Raw genomic sequence first — 24348 nt, forward strand, 5'->3', positions numbered from 1 at the left:
CCTCAGGGCTGGACTAAAGAAAGTGACTGAAACTAGACATTTCCTTTTTGCTGTTTTAGTTTCTGTATCAGTGATCGGGGGGCAGACTTCCTGAAATAAACCACATACAGTATAAAGTGAGATTACAGTCTCACTTAAAGAGTGCAGATGACAATCAGGGTAAAACTCTTCTAATTATTCCATTAAACTCTCCGATGATCTTTTAAGGATTCTGTAGTTATACTATGATAGGTCTTTGATCATCCTGCCTGCTGCCTTGAAAGAGGATGCTAAAACTACATTTCAGTGTTTTAACACTGCCTTGAACATTGTTTTTTCAGCGACAATAAAGCTATTCTAATCTAGTCTATTCTATTCTATCCTGGGATTATACTCCAATAATTTTAGGATAATCCTCTAAAACACACAGAGAATTCCTTGTGTCTCACATTCCTTGGATTGTTAACTCTAATAAAACCTCAAATATTCCCTTAAAGTCCCCTACTAAGCTTGTGATAACCACTTAATAATCCCTAAGTAGTATCTCCTCTCACTGCCCACACATACACCCTCTAGTCTCCCTTCCTCTCTCACCTTCACCCCTTCTCCATTTCTTTCTCTCACTCTCAGTCACCATCAGTCTGTTATTCCCCTCACCCTCCTCATTTTTCATCTCCACAGAATAAGTGTTTATGGGAAACGTGCTACTGATGTGATCCCAGGAAGAGGGATCCAGGGACACCTCAGGGATCCAGGTAAAAACTCCAAATCCAAGTCAGAATCTCGTAAACAGATTTGGGACACTCTTGGCTCATGTCATATCCAGGAGGGAGGCTTGTCACCAAAGGTAATTTCAAACTTGCTGTCTTCTTCCAGGTGCATATTTTGTGATGTCATTAGTATGACGTCAACAACATCAGAGAAGCATGGAATACATTACATGCTCTATTACATTAAAGGGGAAGAGAAATCAAGGGCACTGAGTTTAAATGTGCATTTGGGACAGAAGCCATGTCTCGAGAGAAGGGGTTTAGTGAATATTCACTGTTCTGTCTGTGGAATGTAGATCTTGGTTAAAATGAATCACACTGAGTAAAATTAACTTATTTACAGTGTTTAAAGTAAATATACAGTGTTGTAGTGATGAGTGTTTATAGTGAGTAGGAGTTTACACTCATGTTATAACAAGGATAGGTGTTGGGGAGTAATGGAATACATACGGTGTTGTGTATTTAGAATACAAAATATAAGCACATTTATATAACTGTAACAGTTAAAATGAAAAAAAAAACAGTATTCAAAATAAACAGTTACAGACAAAGAATGAATATATTTATTATTATTAGTAGTAGTAGTAGTATTGTTGTTGTTATTATTATTATTATTATTATTATTATTATGCTCTGTGCTTCTAGGTAGGGCAAGCAGCCATGGTGCTTTTAATGGGAATCACAGCCTATTGCCCCAGCCTCTTTCAAGTTGTTCCAAAGCATACCCTTCCCTAAAACACTATTGGTACTGGATTATTTAATGTGTAGATAAATTATATTTTTAGAACTTGATTGCTGCTTAGGAGAACAGCATCTTGACAAAAATACTTTTTATAAGTTTTGTATCCTTCCATTTAAAGAAACAGGATAATCACTTCTCTGGCAGATGTTTCAGTCTCTTTGATCTCCTCATGCAGCATAACACTCCCACTGTTCACAACTGCTAAAACATACAGGGGCACTCTCTAGTTCTAAAATTACAGAATGTATTCCTGCTGTTGTTCTACATACTTTATTAGCCCAAATTCTTCCTGTTCATCAATGCAGTGACACTGACGTGGTGGAGGTGTGCTAGTTTGTGTTGTGCTGGTGTGAATGGATCAGACACAGCAGTGCTGCTCAAATCATTAACATGTCGAACATGATGTGACCACGCTTTGACAGATGATATCCAGAGTGACTTTCTAACCGTTCTAATCCTGACACTGATGTAGGCTACACTGGAGTTACAGAGTCTTGGGTGAGGGCTGAACAGATTGAAATGTGTCATTCCTGTTTCTTGTTTTACCCCCAACATTGTGTGATGTATAAGGGATCTGTAGCTGACCCCAGACCCCAAGCTCAACTGCAATATCACTATTGGTGATTATCAGAATAAATATCCTGTCATTATTCCCTGATAATGTAATGCTCTTCTAATGATTCTGTGGTCGTCCTCTGTTCAGTGGTACATACCCCCAGAATATCACCACAGAACAAGTATTTTTTTTTTTGAGTAGCGCATAGTTTTGGTGGTCTATTCTCAGGCAAGCAGTGACACTGAGGGCTTTAAAAGCTCCAGCAGCACTGCAGTGTCTGATCCACTAACACCAGCACAACACAAACTAACACCCCACCACCACATCAGTGTCACTACAGCGCTGAGAATGGTAATCCTACCTCCTCTTTGGGGGTCCTGAACATTGACAAGCAGGGGAATGAGTGAGCTGCCACAACAGGACTACAGTCTGTTAATTGTAAAAGAGGAGGTTTTAATGTTATGTCTGGTCAGTATAAACACAAGAACTCTCCGCTCATTGTAAGAAATAATTTGCCGTCTCCATGGTTACTGATGTAGACTTTATTCATTGTCTCCATTGTGAACAGAATCTACATTTCACAGAGTTCAGTTAAAGTACGTACACAAAGTACATACAGGGTCTGTCCCAAATACACAACCTTTAAACATAGTTCCCTTGATTTCTCTGCTCCTCTGAGGTAATGGACACAGCATGAGCATGGAGCGGTTTAACCCACGGTCCCTTCTCTTTTAGTCACATGCTTTCACATCCTACACCATCCCAGTTCCCTCCTTGTGGTCAGTTTTAGGATCAAATTATTTACATTTCACATTAACAGCCAATGAACCACATCCTCTTTGAAGAGTTTGTGCTCTGAGGCAGGTCAGTTGATAACGTTATTAGAGTGAAGGACACTGATCCTGGATCAGGGTTTAGCATACTCTGACATTCTCTACTTGGGTAGAGCAAACTTGTGACATCACCACTCCCTTTCTTTTCATCTATCTCTGTCTGTCTTTCACACTTTTTTTCTATAAATTAAAATTAGTTTCTGTGTATTACAGTAAACTATACATTTAAAAAAATATGGTAAGACCTACCAAAAGCATTGACAGGAAGTTAAATTAATATTGCACTGTGGTACAAAAAAAAACATCACCAAACTTTTATAAACACAAGATCTGACAGTGGTTTTACAGTGGTGCAGTGATGAGGAGTTAAGAGTGATTAGGAGCCACGCAAGTCTTTGGTGCAGTTCACTGTTGGTTGTTCTTGGGAAACACGCTTAATTCACTCCTTTCCTAATGACTATATTTAGTGGGTGTGTTTGAGTAGAAAGACATTCACACAACTGTAGGCTCTGCTCTAGTTTTTCATCATTGGTCACTTTCTGACCATCTGAGAGGACCACTATCAACCTAACAACAGTAGTAGTGTGTTTTTCTGTAGATGGTAAACTACACAACCCGCAAAACCTGTCACTGGACTAGAGGCTCAAATATTTCATTAGCTTTGGACACTGATACCCCTAGTTTCCCAAAGCACTCTTACCCACCGTGACCCCTCCAGTTTTGAACCTTCTCAAGTGATGATCACCTGCAAAATCAAACATAAGTCAAGCCATTATCACTTCAGGGCTCATTTGTCCATAGCTGTGCTTTTGGATTGTTGTGTTTTTGGATATAAACAAGCAAGACCTTTGAGGAATAGGTGAAAACATTAAATATACCAAGGAAATAAACCTCTAGGATCCTGGAGCTGGAGCCCATGTGAGTGGATAACAAGACAGAAGCAAAAACAATGCAAAACAGAACAGACTGTGACATTAACATTAGTGAGGTCAGGTGCTGCTATTGGACTGACTCTGGATCATAAACACTACTCCAACTCCTCCTAGTGGTATTAGCCAGTGCTGCAACATTCCAGAGACTGCTCCACAGCATAGTACTGTATGTATGTAATCAGATTTGTGCCAAAAAGAATCGCACAAAAAATTCATCTCAAACTTAAAACTTATAATTCTCAAACAAAATATCCAGCTCTGATCTTTGTGCTCCATGGTTTTATTGCGTGAGTTCTGCGCCTGATCCCTGAGTTTTGCGAGCACTTTTGGCACAAAGCTCTCGCGTGGGCGGGACTTCTCAGTGGTGCCTTCCCATTGGCTAATGAGTTTTTGAGCGACAACTCAGTGCCCAAGGCATTGGTTGCAGCTCAGTAGTGGAGAGACAGGAAAGATTTCAACATTAAAGAGTGAGTAATTTTACACAAACACGAATTCTCTTTGTACTTTACTGTTTAAAAACTATGAAATACCTGCAAACTCCGACAGTCAATGTAGATATGGAGGTAATGTTCTGTCTAAATCAAAACATTAAAGATTTTACTGTGAAAACAAACCTGTTTGTCTCTCGTTACCAGACACTGATCTGAGGTGAATGCACACCCATGTCTGTTTACTCCGCGTGAAACAGAATAAATAAATGAGCGTTTATTTGTTTGTTTGTAACATATTATTTATGAGTGCTTGATTTTCTGTTCAGAAACCTATCGTGTACAAACACAGAGGGCCTTCCCTTTCCCGTAATCACTGTCAGACGGTTTAAATGCTCCAATTTTATTTTGAAGATCACAGTTAATCTGTTTTTAACAAATGCCTTATGTGCATTTTGTTACAGGAAGTTTCAGAGAAAAGAGAAACATCACAAACAAGAGTGTTCCTGCTCCTTTAATGACTACAAATGTAATAAAGTTGTATCAAACTTCTGCAAATTCCACTGTCATTTTTGGATTTTAAGAGGAAATGTGAATAATTAATAAATCCATCCATTCATTATCTGTAACCGTTTATCCAATTTAGGGTCGCGGGGGGTCCAGAGCCTACCTGGAATCATCAAGGCGGGAACACACCCTGGAGGGGACGCCAGTCCTTCACAGGGCAACACACACACACACATTCACTCACACACTCACACCTACGAACACGTTCGAGTCGCCAATCAAGCTACCAACGTGTGTTTTTGGACTGTGGGAGGAAACCGGAGCACCCGGAGGAAACCCACGCGGACACGGGGAGAACACACCAACTCCTCACAGACAGTCACCCGGAGCGGGAATCGAACCCACAACCTCCAGGCCCCTGGAGCTGTGTGACCTAATTAATAAATCATTAATCATTATTAACTATAATGAATTATTAATAATAACAATCAAATGTCAAAATGTTCTAACACTATACAGTTCAAGCAAAAGAACTATCTGTTTAAATATTATGAAAGAGGAAATTATATCAGAGCTATTCAGCGCGTAAATGCGTTACATTCTGCAAAAGCGGAGTCTCAAAGCCGAATACACACGCTTCCTGCACTCAGAGTCGTGAACAACGTTCAGGGTAGTGATGTGTCGGTCGCGAACGAACCGGTTCAAAGAGCCGGTTCTTGTAAGTGAATGATGAGAGCCGGTTCCCGTCTAAGACCGAGCCATTTTTTCTAAGGCTTGTCATATTATGGAATCAGATTTGTGCCAAAAAGAATCGCACAAAAAAAATCATCTCAAACGTAAAACTTATCATTTTCAAACAAAATATCCAGCTCTGACCTTTGTGCTCCATGGTTTTAGTGCGTGAGCTCTGAGTTCTGCACGTGCTCTCTGAGGTTTGTGCGCCAGCTGCACGAGTTTCGTGCGCATTCTCTCTGAGTTCTGCGCCTGATCCCTGAGTTTTGCGAGCAGTTTTGGCACAACGCTCTCGCGTGGGCGGGACTTCTCAGTGGTGCCTTCCCATTGGCTAATGAGTTTTTGAGTGACAACTCAAAACTGAACGTTGTTCACGACTCTGAGTGCTAGTGATGAGAATTTCGGCTCATTTTGGGGAGCCGGCTCTTTTGGCTCGGCTCTTCATGAAGAGCCGGCTCTTTCGGCTCCTAAATGGCTCTTTGTTTTACCACTTACAGAACAATATTACCTACATTTTACATGACTATATGGACAAAAGATTATTGTTCAATATTAAAAATAATAAATAGTGTTGCAATGGCCAATTGTTTTTATGGCTGTCTTGTAATAACTCACTGATTGCACTCACACATTCAATTGTATAAATAACTGGATTTTTATTTAAACACCTTAATAAAAACTCACTTGTAAACTCTGAAATACAGCCAATGGAACCCAAAAGGTAGGTATTACAAAATAGCTTATTAAATTAAACAATCATCCATTTCTGGGAAATAAAATAAACAAATACTCTGCAAAGTGCAAAACAGCAGCATTCAATGGTAGTGATTAAAACAACCACAACTGTCAACAAACATTTAACTGATTTAACATTTTCTTCAACTATTTTTTGGAAGGCAGATTGGCATTCAGGAAAACCAAGTGTCTCAGCTCGGAGGGTTGGAGGGCTGGAGCTTGCTTGTTGTTCTCTGATTGGTTGAATGATAAGCCTTAGAAAAAAATGGCTCGGTCTTAGTCGGGAACCGGCTCTCATCGTTCACTTACAAGAGCCGGCTCTTTGAACCGGTTCGTTCGCGACCGACACATCACTACTGAGTGCAGGAAGCGTGTGTATTCGGCTTTGGGATTCCGCTTTTGCAGAATGTAACGCATTACACACACACACTCTTGTATGTGATGTCTCTCTTTTCTCTGAGACCTCCTGTAACAAAATGCACATAAGGCATTTGTTAAAAACAGATTAACTGTGATCTTCAAAATAAATTTGAGCATTTAAACCGTCTGACAGTGATTACGGGAAAGGGAAGACCCTCTATGTTAGTACAGGATAGGTTTCTGAACAGAAAATCAATGAGATTTCCCGCCTACTCAGGGATCAGGCGCACGAAACTCAGAGCTCACGCACTAAAACCATGGAGCACAAAGGTCAGAGCTGGATATTTTGTTTGAAAATGATAAGTTTTACGTTTGAGATGAATTTTTTTGTGCGATTCTTTTTGGCACAAATCTGATTCCATAGTCATTCAACCAATCAGAGAACAACAAGCAAAGGTACCAATCAGCGAAGGGTTATACCCCCAAGCAGCGAGGGGAGGGGTGGGTGTCAAACAGGAGGAAAGTGAAGAGGGAGAGCCGAAGGGAGAAAAATGACCGAAAGGAAAAGAAGCAGTATTTTCAAAAACTGGGCAGATAAGGACAGAGAGAAGAAACCGGATCAACCCCTCCGACACTTGGTTTTCATGAATGCCAATCTACCTTCCAAAAAATAGTTGAAGAAAATGTTAAATCAGTTAAATGTTTGTTGACAGTTGTGGTTTTTTTTAATCACTAAAGTTGAATGCTGCTGTTTTGCACTTTGCAGACTATTTGTTTATTTTATTTCCCAGAAATGGATGATTATTTAATTTAATAAGCTTTTTTGTAATACCTACCTTTTGGGTTCCATTGGCTATATTTCAGAGTTTACAAGCGATTTTTTTATTAAGGTGTTTAAATAAAAATCCAGTTATTTATACAATTGAATGTGTGAGTGCAATCAGTGAGTTATTACAAGACAGCCATAAAAACAATTGGCCATTGCAACACTATTTATTATTTTTAATATTGAACAATAATATTTTGTCCATATAGTCATGTAAAATGTAGGTAATATTGTTCTGTACCAGTGAAAATATGTGGTAAAACAAAGAGCCATTTAGGAGCCGAAAGAGCCGGCTCTTTATGAAGAGCCGAGCCAAAAGAGCCGGCTCCCCAAAAAGAGCCGAAATTCCCATCACTAGTTCAGGGCACTGAGTTGTCACTCAAAAACTCATTAGCCAATAGGAAGGCACCACTGAGAAGTCCCGCCCACGCGAGAGCTTTGTGCCAAAACTGCTCGCAAAACTCAGAGAGCACGCACTAAAACCATGGAGCACAAAGGTCAGAGCTGGATATTTTGTTTGAAAATCTGTTTGTGGTAAAAGAGCAGGAACACCACAACACCAGCACCAGAGCACACGGCGTGACTAATACTGAGAGAATTAGCACTGAGCTCGAAATATCAGATGGAGAATAAATCCAGATCATTATTTTAGGTGTGATATTATTATATGGTATTATTTATATTGGCGACATAGTGGTGCTTCAGGAAGTTTCTCGGTCTCACAGCTCCAGGATCCTGGAGGTTGTGGCTTCGAGTCCCGCTCCAGGTGACTGCTTGTGAGGAGTTTACTGTGTTCTCTCTATGTCCGCGTGGGTTTCCTCCGGGTGCTCCAGTTTCCTCCCACAGATCAAGAACACACATTGGTAAGTGGATTAGCGACTCAAAAGTGTCCATAGGTGTGAATGTGCGAGTGTTTGTTGTGCTGAGAAGGACTGGCGCCCCCTCCAGGGTGTGTTCCGGCCCAGTGATTCCAAGTAGGCTCCAGACCCACAGACCCCATATATATATATATATATATATATATATATATATATATATATATATATATATATATATATATAAACTCTTCACATATTTTCCTTAGAGTTTTATTTTCTCAATCTTTGTTTTCAAATCAGAAATCAGATCACGATTCATTTTGCATAATTGCGTAATGAAAATCACAATATTCAATATTATTTTAATCTTAAGACCATTTAATGCCACGGATTGAATGAAAATATAATAGCATAATAATGCAATTTCACATCTTTAAAGAGCAATTAAATATTAGCAAAATATAAGAATGCTCAGATATTGGAATTGGGATATAAAATGTTTAAATATCCTAAATAAATAAAACATATAAAATGAAACCACTGTTTACAAAGAAATTAGCATAATGCCTCCAGATTATAAAGGCAGGATAAAACATGAGAACAGATCAGCACTACTAGTTAAAATAGTGGTGAAATTCATTCTTATTTAAACAAACATGCAACTAAACACAATGGGCAATATTGATGTCAGCTAAAATTGTGTCTATAATGTCTATACATTGTATAATAAGACAATGTAATTATTGTGGCAGGCCTACTTCCAGCAGCCACCCAACTTCTAGCCAGAAAAAAGCTACTCAGCTGGTTTGCATATTCTGATTCTCAGGTTCAGTCTCTGATGGTGTAAAGATCCCTGATCAAATCTAAGCTGTAATGTGTTTTTGTAGGACAGACGTAAAGGAAATTTGTGACCACCATTTTAATTAAATTCTACTCGGAGTAAAGGCTTGGACAGTTTGCAATCAAAACCACAATATTTGACTGCGAACTTTGAATCCTCTTTCCAGGAAGTTATACAGAGAATAAACAAAACCTTTGTTTATGCAGATTAGACATGTGTAGTCTATGAATGTAGTATTTGTACAGAGATACTCTGATGCATTAATAAAAAACAATGAACCCGGCTGCTTTAAGCTTCACCCCAAGACAGATGTTCGATTCCATTAATGACCATTAGAGTCGATCACTCTGGAGCACCTGGACATGAAACTAAAGACACCCTGCTCCATGTTAAGCATGGACAGATGACAAATAACTTTAACCCCAACCCTACACCATCTGCAACTCCAACACTAGGCTGTGGAGCAGTGAAACTGAATTTTCTTGAGAGATAGTGCTCTTTTACCTTTTGGATCAAGACACAAACACCAAGATGGATTGGTGTTTGTGATCCAGGGCTTATCAGCCAACATCAGCATCTAACCTGATTACTGCTTGTGTTTAAAATCCATCAGTGTCCCAACACCAACAATGATGGAGTTATCTGGCAAAGCACAGATTATAATATATTAACCATAACATAACTTTGATAATACACTGACCAATATTGACCTTTTATGTAAACAGAAGATGGTTAATAAATACCCCGACCTGCTCCTCATTGGTTGGTATGTGGATGTCATGGAAAGTGTCCTACTGCTCTGAACTGGGCTGTTCTTCACTGTTGCTTTGTTCCTCCTGCTGACACTGAAATGATGAGCTCCTTTCTTCCAGGTGAGTGCTGATTACTAAGAGAATTATAAAATATTTATTTATTATATAGGGATTTATATATTTGTAGCAAATTCAAAGATCAAACAATAAAAGAAAATATATATATATATATTTTTTCTTTTATTGTTTGATTTTTGAATTTGCCACAAATGTATACAGAATTCTAATTTGTAAATCATTATATATATATATATATATATATATATATATATATATATATATATATATATATATATATATATATATATATATATAATTTTCTGAATAAGAAATCCATTGATTAAAACATCTTTCTAAATTGACTTCAAGATGAAAAACAAAATAAAAAACTCTTTGCTAAAGAACAGGAAATGATTAGCTAAAAACTACGATCAAATTAAGAAAGGATATTTCTGTCCTCAAGTGCCTTTCAGAATCAAAGTGTATTAAGGGGATGTATTAATAATGTGTTTATTATTGTTGTTTTTGATGATGATGTCAGTAATTTAAAATGTATTTTTATAGTTGTTGTTGATAAGAAGTCTAGAATAAAATCCTGTCTTGTTTTTAATATATTCACTTGGGAACCTTAATTGTTTGCTTAAAATATGTATTTTTAATTTTCCTTTTATTAATATTAATGTTTAATGAATTCACTGCAACCCTGAAATGGACATGTGTAAAAGATGATGATAATGATTAATGAATTGCATTTGTATATTAAATGCTCTGTAGGGATAAATATCCTCTGTCTCATTTTTTCCAGCAGGAGTCACAGTTTTGGCTCTAGTTCTGCCGACTGTGTTCTCTTACAATGGAACTGCATTTTACAGTGAGTACAACCTCACCATCTCCTGCTTCAGTAATACATTTATATTCGTATTTCCTGAAAAGAAAAAAATGAAACTTAACTCGTAAAGTTTCTAATAAACTAATAAAACTAATAAAATCTTGTTCCTCCACCGTAGTCACAATTTATCCTTTCATTTCTGTTTTTTTTTTTTTAATTTATTTTTTATCCCATTTTATTGTACTGTTAATTTTGCACAGCATGTTCAGAACTGTGCAAATGTTTTAAGGACTTGGTTTTAAACAGACTATTACAGCAGTGTGGCCTGGTCTCTAGATTACATTGTAGATATTTGACTAAAATCCACTTGCAGGAACTGTACAATGTTTACTATATAGCTGTTTGTGTGTACAGGTTTCTTTGTGACATGTGGCCAGCATGGGCCCTAAGACTAAATATGTTTTTAACCCTAAATGCTAACCCACTAAATGTTAGAAGTAGCAGTATTGTTTTCCCCGACCAAATTAAAATATCTTTCTCTCAGGAACAGGTTCTGTGATTATTTTTCAGGTTCATAAAACACAGATTTGGTAAATTTAGAGAACCAGCACCACTAGTGTTTGGGAGCTCACTTGTTATACTAGTTTTGTAAGATTTTGTTTGGCAGTTGGCATCTTTGAGCCTTTAAAACAATTATTACATTCATTTAGATGACAAGCAAACAAAAATACAATTAAAATTCCTGTGGAATATCTTGTTCTAAAGAAAGTTGTTTTCTGAATATTTGCATAAATTTTTTTAATTATACTGGGCTTCTATAATACAAGTTAGCAAACGAATTGCAGAGGTGGGAGTATACACTGAGATGGGACTTTTATTTTACACAAAACAAACACTAACAATGCAACTGTATCCCTCACAAATGACAGCATGACAATGAACAACTGACATGAGAACAAAGGGACACAGATAAGAAACACCTGTGAGCACTCAGGGCTCACAGGTTTAGGATGTGGCTATGAGACAGAGTGGTAGCCACTGACACTGATGTTCAATGTCCACTGCTACAGTGGTAGCAGAGACACTGAACATGACAGTTTTAGACATGTTTAGGATTTTACATTTTGTATTTGTAGATTTAGTAAATACACTTTCTCAAACAATTTGCACAGCAAATTACTTACTGTATTCACTGTAGGAGATTATGCTCAGTTTTTTTTAAACTATTTTAAAGAAACTCTGTCATCAGTTTTACATGAGAGTGCTGTAAAAAGTTATCATACTTTCTTCCATGTCTAGACCTAAGAATGTTAGTAATTTTATGCTCTAGATGGGTTCTCAGTAAATGACAATGCTGCAGGGGCTCCATGTGTATTTCCATTCTTTTACTGCCTCTGGTGGAGGAACTACACATGGTGGCGCAGCTCGACTGATAACTATTACTGAGACAGATTATGGGGAGTTGTCTGTTGTAATGTTGTCTGATATACTTTTTTTTAATGTTTTCATTATTTTACCATTTATATTGGGCCCTGTTTCAGTACCTGAACACATTACTCAACTCAACATAACTGTGAAAGTGGATGGAGTATGTGAAGGCTATACTTTTGGTCATGTGATTTCCCACGCAATCCTGATGTAAACAAACAAACAAAAAAACATCAACCAAGAATATTTAGATTCTGCTTCACATTTTCCTCAGCATGTGAAGAGACCGAGACAGCATTTAGCAGAACCCAGTTACATTGTACACTACTTATATAAACATTTTGTTACTTGCAGTGAACTTCAGAGCTGGCTGGACCTGCTCCTCTGATCGTAAATAGACAAGAATTTTCTTTCTGCAGCTGTCTGTGGGGGTTGTTAAAGTTTGTTACTTGTAGCTGTGTTTAAATGGACCCAGCTCAATATTTTCTCACTAAATAGTGCATTATTATATGGAAATGATTTCAGGAGGGTAGCAATTTTGGACACCACTTACTGCAGGTTTTCAACTAAAAAAATAATCATATTATGGATTTCACATACTGAACTTTGCAACTACAAGTATATATGTTACATTTAGACATGTTTAGTTCATGCAAGCACATCACTGGATTGTGTAAATTTACCTTGGAGAAATATTGCCCTACTAACTATGAAGATAAACTATTGTATTTAAATTGCCTGTGCTTATTCAATTCATCAATCTCAATGATGACAGCATTTGGAATTACACTGTTGTTACATGTGTGTCAGATGGAGAATATTAAAGGTGTGAATTTTATTTCATCCTCCTCTTAGATGTTTGCCAGACTCATGAAATACTGTCTGACCCTTGGCGGAACATTGGGTTTAATGCTTCCTCGTTCTCTGGAGGGCCAAGGAATGATTCTAATTTGCAGGAGGGATGGTATGAGTTCCGGGGTATTGGAGGAGATCGTTTGGACGCTTACTGTTTAAGCCTCCTTCTCAAAGATAACATTCTTCTGCTCAACTACGGAAGTGAAAACCCTGATGGAGTCAATGCTCTTGACTTGAACACTTGTGATATTACACATCCAAGTCATGTAGACTGTGGTGGAGGACTGGTCCTGTACTACCTTATCCCAATCAATGGATTTTATGCCATATGTGAGTAAAATCATGCATTGGGCTGTTAAAGCAAATGTCCACTCAATTACTTACACTCAATACAGACACAGCCTTTAGGGCATTCAGCCTATAATGTCCTGGGAGTGGACAAGATTCTCAGCAGGACAGTTATAGTGTAAAATATCCTCAGTGATACAATTCCTGCTACTGGACTGCATTGTAAACACTAAGGCAACACAACTAGGGCAACATTCAAGCCTTTAGAAGCTACCAGCAGGATCTATTACTGCCCACCACTAATAGGCTTCTTCTGGGCCAATGTACAAGTGTCCTCAGCACAATGCCATGGGGGAACAGTGTGTGGTATAAAGATCATAGATTGCAGAATAGTTACCAGCTGCCTATCAATTTTCATATGCTGCAGGGCCCTCAAAACCCAGGCTAAACAGTCTAGCTTCTCAGTTACCACAACAGATAACCTTCTGATGCTGCTTTATTTAAATTGTCAAGGCAAACTACTGGCAGACATGTTCAAATATGGGCTTCTTTTGCAGCTTAGAGCAGCAGCAAAGAGGGATTTTTCTTAAACAATAGGTTTAAGCTGTTGTTGTGTCTAATTATATAACATAACACTGGAGTAAATGCTTGTTTCATGCTTAATACCGAAAAGTACTTGGTAAATGCTGTACATTTCATATGTTCTCCTTTGCGCTTGTAGTTCATTCTTTTTGTGATCCCTGGTCATGTGGAGAATATGCTGTGTGCGGTCCTAATGGCAGCTGTCAGTGTGAACCTGGAGTATTCATCCAACAAGACTTCCTGCCCACTGGAGACTTTTACGGGTGTTCAGGTCAAAATAATTTTTCATCAAAAAAAAAAAAAAACAGTAAATTTTATAGAATAGACACAAACATAATTACACAAGAGCAGTGTTTGATGTATGCCCAAACATTTGTGGACATCTTCACATCCAACATATCTTTATGGGTATTAGTATGGGTATTAGTGGTATGGGTTGAAATTGTGTATCCATTTGCTTTTTTATATATTTAGATTTTTTGCATTTGATTTAGTCATATTTACCAACAGTGTGTGAATACACAAATTAGAAGAGGTGTGTGCAAATGTTTGAACATAAAAGTAGCTGTATGTAACTAATTATTTATGAGAAAAGGGATAAAATAAAATACTAATAACTTTCTATTTCCAGAACTTGTTCTCCAGTTGAAAGATAGCTGTCAGGTATGTTAATCACTTTTATTTTTGCATTTACTTATTGCCCTCCTTATTGCTCATGTCCCTCTTGCTCTCACTAGTGAACTGATCACACTGTTCTGACACACGTCACTTTCTCCCACTCCCTAGTGAACTGCCCACCCTTTCCACCCATTCACGTCCATCTGACTCTCTCTAGCGAACTGACCATGCTGTCCTCTCGCTTTCTGGAATTAACTGGCTAAGCTTTTGCTTGTGTTATGATATGACAGTGATGTCACAGTGAATACATCAGTTGTCACAACATTGTTAGATATCATTGGTCATACAAAATACAGTGTTATATATTCATTACTATAAATTGATATTTTTTAGGTTAATTTCACAGCAGAATGCGCAGAGGAGTTATTGAGTGTCATTCAGAATATATCCGTTAAGAGTTTACCAAGGGAGGTGAGATCTATAATATACACTACATTACCAAAGTGTGAATGTATGTGACTCTTGGATCAGTTAACATATTTATTTATCTGGCCCTTGTTTAGAGTGTCATCAAATATTTAAACAAGGTCCTGGATTGTATGAAACTTCTGAATACATCAACTGACACAAATCTACTGATATCTTATGGGAATGACATACTGAATGCTGTAGAGAAGCTTGTGTATACACTCGTGAAGACAACCAATACCTCCTATGGTGAAAGCATCAGCCTTCCAGGTTTAGGTATGTACATGGCTTAGAAATGAATCCTTTAGCAGCAACTCTCTAATTGCTTATACCTTTTTTTTTACTGATATCATTGTAGCCGGATGTAAATTTTAAGAGAGTAAAACAAAACACAAATAATGAATATTAGGGTGTTGGGTTCTGTCTTGTTCCCAGATGTTCATGTGTTTGTGATTGGACCTAATGCCTCTTTGAAGGAGACCCCTCAACTCAACACAAGCAGTGCTTACATGGACATTGATCTTATTGGAATCTCAAAGAATAACAATGGTACTGTAGAATTAATAATATTTACACACTTGCACACTTCTTAAGTTACGGAAATTATTGACCTTACGTTTATTATTTGAACCTTAGGATCAGCTGCTGTGGCTTTTGTAAGTTACAAATATTTGTCAAGTTTCCTGAAACCTACCTTCTTCAACACAAATGACAAGACGATAAAAACCATGATGTCCACTGTGGTGTCGGCCACACTGCCCACAACCAACAACACACAGCTCACCACACCGGTCAACTTCACCCTGAAACATGTTACGGTCAGTTATTGTGGCTTGAAGAAGAGTTCCTTTTAAAAATGGTTAAATGTGGTACTGAAAAGAGGTGTTGTGCCTTGTGTTAATAGTGAAATTATTTTTGATGATACTGTATATATAATCATTTTAGAATTAAAGTGTTCTAAATCCAATCATTTAAATCAGGTTCTACCAGACAAAACTACAATTTCACTAGTAAATAGTAAATTATTCCAGTAAATCCATGAGAGTTCATGGCTCTAGATCAGCGTTTCTCAACCTTTTTTTCAGTCATGGCACCCTTTAACAGTATGCAAAATTTCAAGTCACCACAATCTAAAATGTATTTAGAAACATGCTTCCTGTATTCGTCTGACAGCCTACACACACCATAAGTGACTATTGACACCATAAGGGGTAAATGTGGTTAAGGGGGTAAATGTGACTTACAAACAATGGGAAATCTGAGCTAGGGACGATGTACACAACCTCTCTATTCTGGCAGTAATGGATGAGAGGCAGACACAAAGCTCCTGGTCCACATCTTTTAGTCGCCCTCTGTACGTATTCTTGATGTAAGGCTCGAAAATCTCAGCTCACCCAAATATGTTGTACAGAAGGTTAGAAGAATTTCAGCGGCACAACTTGAAACTACTGGGTACTCATTCTGCAAAGATATCCAAAACCTATCCAAAGCCATGCCTTGAAATTTAATTTTTAAAGTCTGATCTTCCCTGACCTCGGCCAGTTGCTTCTGTACCAGCAATGGCAAATCTTTTGAGCTTTCCAGTGCATATGAACTCCACAGGTCATGGACCCAGCCAAACTGCACAAAAGACACAGATTGAATATAGTCACTAAATTTTTTGTCAAGAATTTTCAGATGCTGAGAGGTCAGAAAGTGTGCTGCTGTTTGAATGTTCACTGCACAAGGGAAATATCTCAAACCTGCCCTGTTCCACAAATAAGCACCAGACTGTGAGCTTAGATCTGAAGCCAGTTATCTGGTTCTGGAGCTGTTCTTTTCAAGAAACGCTCCATGCTAGTTTGTGTGCTTCACGCAACTCTCGTAATTCACTGCGCGATAATGGGAGAGAGCGTGAGACACCACACACATACATACTTTGCAGGCTATTAACATCATACTTCACATACCCATGTGTTGAGCCTGCATGACAGACAAATTAAGGTGAGCTAATAAGCTACATTTTCATTTGAACTTTTGTACCTATCGTTTTCATTTTTATGTCAGTAAGGTCAGAATATTTTTGAAGGCAGCCCGGTTGAGAAAGGCTGCTCTAGATCATATCATAGAACAAAGTAAAATTTACTGTCCAAAATAAGACTGGAAATTTTGTTGATAAGACACCACAGATTTTTGATGCTCAACACTGAATCCCTTCAGGTGGATTTTCTAAATGTGAGTGAATATGTAAGAAATGGCACGCATGTGGAGCAGTTCTTAATCCCTCCTCTTTTTTTTAGAGTCTGGTGCCTGGAGGCAACCTCTCCTGTGTATACTGGAACAAAAGTGTGTGGGATGTAGATGGCTGTGAAGTATCCTACACTAACTGTAGCTATACTACATGCTCCTGTGTCCACCTGTCCACCTTTGCTCTCATCATGCAAACTGGCCAGGTGCCAGCTCAGGACGAAAGCCCAGCACATAAAGTAAGAGGCTGGGGATGATTTGTTGGTGAGGTACATAAGAAAATGGAAATTAAAGCAAACAATGCTCAATTCAGTGTGTTCTCCCAGTGTTTGCATGGGTTTCCTCCATGTGCTAACATTTATGGAGGTAGACATGTTGTTGTACTTGTAGTACTGGTCTCAAGTTCAGATGAGTCAGAGAGTTCCTCAAGGAAGGGCATCAGGTGTAAAACCTGTGCTAAGTCTTATATGTGCATCCCAGTTATTTACTGTGGCCCCTCCTAATGGGAGTGGCGTGGTGGAACTACAGGTAGATTTGCTGCCACACAGCCCCAGGATCCTATTGTCCTGGATTCAGTCTTTGCCAACTAATCTGGGAGTAATTTATTTAGTTCTCTTCATGTCTGTATGGGTGTAGATTAGCAAGTCTATTGTACATCAGTTCAAACCTCAAAAATACAAAATTTTTGTTTTAATGTATAATTTTTGGTAAATGGTTCTGTGCTGAGATTCCAGAAAATATCTTATCATAGAGATGATTTTGAATGCTCCCACTGCTGGTTCACATGATCTTATCATCAAAATGATTTCTTTATATTTAGATACTGAATCATTGAGCATGTTTACTATCAGTGCCTGAATTCCTGATCAATATTTAATAAGTGATCCTCTCTTGAAGCTGCTCAACATGGTTGCAGTATCCATAGGCCTGGTGTTTCTGAGCTTGGCTCTGTTGACCTTTGCCTTTGCCCAGCGGGACTCAAGAGTCACCAACGTGACCCTGATCAACCTCTGTTTAAGTCTGCTGCTGGCCCACCTCCTCTTTCTGCTCACACAAGAACATCTAAAATACATAAAAATAAATAAGGTATGTGTATAACAACATCAGCTGAGAACCATCATTTACACGAGTTAGGACTAGACCAGGAAAATGCTATCAGTCCATATCCAGTGAAAACAAAACAAACATATTTCACCACTTTGAACATCTACACTTCATTCGAACACCTTACACTAGCCCTGGCACTAAGCCTTAACCTTAGTGTTAGACCTAAACTTTACCTAGCCTGCTCTGAGGTCTGTCACCTCTGTCAATTTCTCCCACAAATGTTTACAGCAATCTTTCTGTGAATCATATTCAGGAACATAGTGTTTGAGTGATCATAGTGTTTGTGATCATAAAAAAAAACATGTATTATAACTAATTAGAATTTGGAAACATTAGGAATATGTGGGCTTCTATTTTCCTTGTTTATGTACTAATTTTGGAGATCATGTCTTCTTTAATAAAAGTTTAATTCTGTAAATGTCAACATAAAATGGATAAATATTCCTTGAATTGTGGTAGAATTAAACCCTGAACTACTACTACTACTACTAATAATAATAATAATTATAAGACTGCACTGGGCTCATGTACTTCTCTATGAAAGAAAATAATAAGTTACTAATCTCTCTCTCTCTCTCTCTCTCTCCAGCTGTGTGCAGCTATGGCAGGTGTTCTACATTTCCTCTTCCTCTCTGCTTTTGTGTGGATGTTTATTGAAGCTGTGTTGCTCTTTATCTATGTGAGGAACCTCACAAAGATTAGAATAAACAAGGGAGAGATACTAAGCTGGAAATATCTCATTGTGATTGGATACATCATTCCTCTGGTTGTGGTGGGTGTGACTGTTGGACTGTTTCCTGATGCATATGGCAGTGAAGAGTAAGTTTGTATGGAGTGTGGATCAGTTTTCTGGACTAAGTCTAGTCAGAGAGTAAAGAATAATGATAACACTTTCTAAGAATGCAGTTTTTTCAGAAATGTATATGGCATACACAATATTTCATACACCAGTCATCCACAACATTTTTGTTTCTGCGTTCATCATCCATTTTTCATACTTTTCACCCTGTTATTCAATGGTAATATCCAGACAGGACCTCCACAGGGCAGGTATGACTGGTGGTTGATCATGCTCAACACTGCAGTGACACTGCCGTGGTGGTGGTGTGTTAGTTTGCGTAGCACTGGTATTAGCAAAACAGACACAGCAGTGCAGCTGTTGTTTTTAAACTCTGTGCCAACTATATTAGACACACCTGTCTTTTGGGTCCAGCTTATAGAAGTAAAACCAGAGACAGTACCGCATCTGTTGCTGCACAGTTTTTATTGGACATCATCTTGTCCAGGACACAGGACACTGCCCACATGATGCTATTGGTTTTGGTTGGTGGACAATTCTCCGAAAACATTAACACTGAGGGTTCCTTCAAGTCTAGCCATGGATCATGTTTGGGAGATTGTCCATGAATGTCAGATTTAGCTTGTCCTTAATTAAATTCCTCTAAATGCTGTGTGTGATCACTTGTTTACAGGTGCTGGATTAAGAAAGACAAGGGCTTTACCTGGAGTTTCCTGGGCCCTGTTTGTACCATCCTTACAGTAAGTTCTAATTCTTGCGCCACCTGGAGGATGTTATATGCATAAAAACCATGTGCATATTAATTCCATGTAAATTAAAAATACTTCAAAACTCCAAATAATATTTAGACAATAATGATCCTGTGGTTAGGAAGTGCACACCTCTATAGTGGACCTTTAAGGTAAATTGTCATTGAGTTATTTAACCATGTTACACCATGTGACCACAGAAAAGCTACTTGTCTGTTAAGGGTACCATTTACCATTCTGCTTCTTGTTGCTGTAATTATAGTGTTTAGGATACTTTTAAAACAGCAAAATTGATGAGAATTTGATTTGAAATAGTGATGTTATAGACACCACTCAAAATCATCCCAAAGATATTGTATGCATTTCCATCACTCCAGAGAACACAGTTCCACTGACACACAGCTTGATGTTTGGGGACATTCTGCACCTAAAGACTAGACTTGACACTGAACATGATGATTTTAGGCTCATGTGTACATGTTCCTGAGTGTCCCATTTCATTTAATGTTAGTCTATGAAGATTATACTGTATATTCCTGTCCCCAGTGGATGAAGCATGAAGTAGCTGAATTAACATATTCAACAACTTTTCTGGAACCACAGGGGAGCAGAATTGTTTCAATGGATTCCTAAGTAGGTTACAGTGGTAAAAAGTCCATAACATTGGAAATATGTCTTTTGTCTATGCAGTCTAACCTTGTCCTCTTTGGTGTGATGACCATTTTGCTCAGATGTACTCTGCGAAACCTGAACAAAGATGTTGCCAAGTTCAGAGAGACCAAGTAACCAATTTATTTATTCTATCTAGAAATCACTTTGTCTGGGTAGATGATAATGTAGTGGACTGACATTGGTGATCTCTTTCCAGAATTCTCATCTTCAAAACCTTCCTCCAACTGATTATCCTTGGCTGCTCCTGGATTCTGGGTTTCTTCATACAAAGAAATGAAGTTCTGGAAATCATCTTCCTGTGTCTCAACTCCCAGCAGGGCACCTTCATCTTCCTGGTCCACTGTGTGCTCAATCAAGAGGTCAGACTCACCTTCTTTAAGACAAGTTTACCAGCCAACTTACACCCATAGTACATAGCATCAGGGATTAGTTTTGCACAAAAGATAATGTTGTTGTAACACAGGTGAGTGTGATGGTGTGAAGAGTATGATGTTTTTTCCCCATGTCTATCTGGGTTTTCTCTAGGTGCTCTGGTTTTCTCCCACATTCCAAAAAACTGGTGGTAAATGGATTGGCTGTGCATAAATGTTCACAGGTGTGTGTGTGAGTGAATGTTTGTATGTGTGATGCCTTGTGATGGACTGGGACTTTTGGGACTGGGAGAGTTACCATCCAGGGGAATGCTCCTGGGTACCCACACATCATATCTTGATTTCATCTGAAACCTTGTGTGATGTAGGTCTGGGAAAGTGAGTTAAGCTGGCTCTAGTTAGGTTATTCTCTAGTATACAGTAACTTATCCTGTAGGACTCCTGAATAGAAGCCTGGATTCCTCAGTTCAAATCTCAGTTATAGCATGATTCTGAATGTCAAAAGGTATCATTAATGTTATTTACATATTGAATATTAATGTAAATGAATATGTGTGAATATGTTAACAGATATATGCTTCATCAAAATGTCCTTAACAGTTATTTTAAGTCTGTATATTCACTAAACTCACTATCCACAGCCAATCCATGGTTGGGAGTCTGGGGCATAACTGTCCTACAAAATCATATCTCCACACATTCTTTTAATTTTGCATTATGTTTTCAGATACATATCATATTGGGGAAGTGGCATGTAACTAAATGTCACATTCACATACTCACAGTACATACTGGCTGACTCAAATATTAATCAATACATACTGATCACTCACACATATATTCATTCTCTCTCACACACATGCTGGCTCATGTAGACTGCTTCACTTAAACATACTCGCAAACTTGTTCACTCACTCATATACTAACTCATTCACTCATTCACACCTGCTCACATGCTCCTTATCTCACATATTATATCATGCAATCATACTCTCAGTCACACTGTATCATGTTTAGGAATTTCACTTTATGGGTATATACATACTGACTCATTCTCTTTCTCTCACATATTTGTTAACTGTCACTGAAATGTATTTCTTCCAGGTGAGGATGTGGTACAGAAAATGCTACAAGAAATGTGTTAGTGTGTGCTGCTCCTGCTGCATATTCATCACTACAACAAGAGGCAAAATCCAGTGAGGAGGAAATGATCAACATCCACACTGAATAAATATAAACTTTAAATTCAATTATGCTATGAAATGTAATAGACTATGTGTAGTGTCAAATGTCCAAAGGATGTGCATATGCAGGATGTTTACCATTATGGTCCATTATTATTATTTATTATTATTATTATTATTATTATTATTATTATTATTATTATTATTATTATTTAATAATTAACCCCTTGCATAGCTTATATAACTTAAAAGCATAACTTAGCTTCTCAGCTTTATAACTCATGAATGCCTGAAAGTATCTGTGTGCTCCGCATACCATTAGAAACCGTTTCTAAAAATAGTGGTGTCATCACGGTGCAATGAAGCCTCTGGGAGTAATCCAGTTTGAAAAACCACCTAAAAAATCAAGGTGCTCCATCAAAATCTGTTTTATTTTGCTTTCATAAAGGATTCTAATCTAATCATAAGTGATCTCCCTGATCAGTGTCATAAATAAACAAGTATTATTTCATCATATTTTTAAAATATAATAATAATAATTGTTACTATTATAAGCAGCTGAGAAAACTGCCAATGTACCAAAATTATTTTTATTTGTTGGGATATTGCCCATATTGGCCCTGAACTAAATTCCTAAAAGCCTGGGCCTGCTGTGACTGTCAGAGCTTTATCAGTCATACATCCCAGAGCTGTAAATATTCCATTTAATAAATTAGCTTCAGAAAATGCTTATGTTTTCATCTAACAGACACCCCAGACTAACAATCTGTGTAAAGATATCTGAGGTGGGAATATGTTTTGAAGGCTGTACATTAAGAAATATGCAAAAAAAAACAACAGGCGCTCTGCAAAATTTTTGTCAAAACATGACCAGTTTCAAGAAAATATTAAATATCAATCAGCATGTAAACCTCAAGTGATCACATATTTGAGTAGCCAAGGGTCTTTAGAAAACAAAACAACATATTGAATAGGGCTATGTCACATAATTACTGTTTAAGCTGAGACGATGAGATTTTTTGTTCATTTGAAATTTTGGTTGGATCTGGTTATGTGATTAGGTGGAATCAATTCAATTTTTACTTTTGAAGTCACTGTCTGTGAGCTGTGAGAAGTATGGTGTGTTCTCACTGGGTCAGCATGGGTTTCCTCTTGCTCTGGTTTCCTCCCATAGTCCAAAAATATGTGCTGGTTGGTGGTTTGTGATGAACTGATGCTTCGTCCAGTGCATGTTCCAGACTTGTGCAAAATGATTGTTCGTATGGCTCTGTAACCCTGAACAGGACGATGTGTGATCAGTGCTGTCATCTGAAAAGCTAATGCCACCAACCATCTACAGCAAGCCATAGCAAATAAAATGCTTAAGCTGTCTGCAATTTAGACATCAGTTACAGGACTGAAAAAATAAACAGAAATATATTTTTTTCTTTCATAATGTAATGACTTTGTTTTGTAAATGAAGATTTTTCCCCTCTGTAAATTAAATGGGATTCTTTTGTCTGTGTCCCTTTTCCAATTTCCAAGTGTTTTTTACTTCATTAATTATTAAACAGATTAATCTGTTGTTAATAGCCCCACAAAGAGTACACACAAGTCCAGAAACCTTCCTCTATGCTTTGTTTGGTTTTAATACATGTTTTAATCTCACAGTGGTGTGTAAAGGACAGGGGATGCTGAATTATCAGTTATCAGTGTCCTTACATCTTTCAAGGTGTCTGCTATTTTGTGTACTGGCAACCTGGTGGGTTTGGACTGTACTGTGAATGGACAGAACACAGGATCTCAGGCTGAAATTCCAAAACAGTCACTTCTCAAACAGAAATATACTGGCTTCAGCAATAATCTCAATGATGCCAGTGCTTCAGTGTAGAAACTCTGGTAATTTATGATTGATTACAGTAAATGCATGACAGATTGCTCCTTTTATATCACAATTTGTACTCCAACAGTTATGTAGTTGAACACTTTTTTTAGAACAGCACAAATGGTTGTGTGGCATGGTGCAGAAATATCATAATTTGACTTGTTATGGAGGCACTGAGGTTCAGAGTGTGGACAGTGCCTCTGCATATTTTTACCTGAGAACCTACAGGAAACAGGGGAAAAAAATTCAGCCACAAAATCTCTGTGAACAAAACAGCAACAGCATCGAGCCAGTGTTTAATGGCAGTGGTGCAACTGACAAAAACCTGCAACCATGGCCTTACTAAAAGAACTAACACAACACAGCTTGTTGAATGAGTTGTTTTTTGTTTGTGTGTGTTTTTTTTTTCCTAAAAAGTTAATAAAAATTAATACTTA

At 37.8% G+C, this 24348-nt stretch overlaps 1 protein-coding gene across 1 annotated transcript; it reads left to right on the forward strand.

Annotated features, from left to right (window-relative positions):
• Window positions 1-9910: 9910 nt before the first annotated feature.
• LOC136686682 (adhesion G protein-coupled receptor E3-like) lies at window positions 9911-24267 on the forward strand. The gene is made up of 17 exons (XM_066660608.1): window positions 9911-9931; window positions 10677-10742; window positions 12483-12518; window positions 12984-13313; window positions 13993-14124; window positions 14485-14516; window positions 14865-14942; window positions 15035-15215; window positions 15375-15488; window positions 15576-15757; window positions 17219-17404; window positions 18063-18251; window positions 18862-19091; window positions 19745-19811; window positions 20511-20602; window positions 20689-20851; window positions 21968-24267. Exons 1-17 carry the CDS (start codon window positions 9913-9915, stop codon window positions 22061-22063), a joined length of 2193 nt encoding a protein of 730 aa, XP_066516705.1. The 5' UTR covers window positions 9911-9912; the 3' UTR covers window positions 22064-24267.
• The last annotated feature ends 81 nt before the right edge of the window (window positions 24268-24348 follow it).

Source organism: Hoplias malabaricus, chromosome 2, assembly GCF_029633855.1.
Source record: "Hoplias malabaricus isolate fHopMal1 chromosome 2, fHopMal1.hap1, whole genome shotgun sequence".
NCBI classification, from domain to species: domain Eukaryota; kingdom Metazoa; phylum Chordata; class Actinopteri; order Characiformes; family Erythrinidae; genus Hoplias; species Hoplias malabaricus.

Excerpts from the sequence above, each read along its gene's own strand:
- LOC136686682 (XM_066660608.1), top strand. Across the intron at positions 14,517-14,864 it reads AGTTGAAAGATAGCTGTCAG|GTTAATTTCACAGCAGAATG; the intron begins GTATGTTAATCA and ends GATATTTTTTAG. Across the intron at positions 19,092-19,744 it reads GATGCATATGGCAGTGAAGA|GTGCTGGATTAAGAAAGACA; the intron begins GTAAGTTTGTAT and ends ACTTGTTTACAG.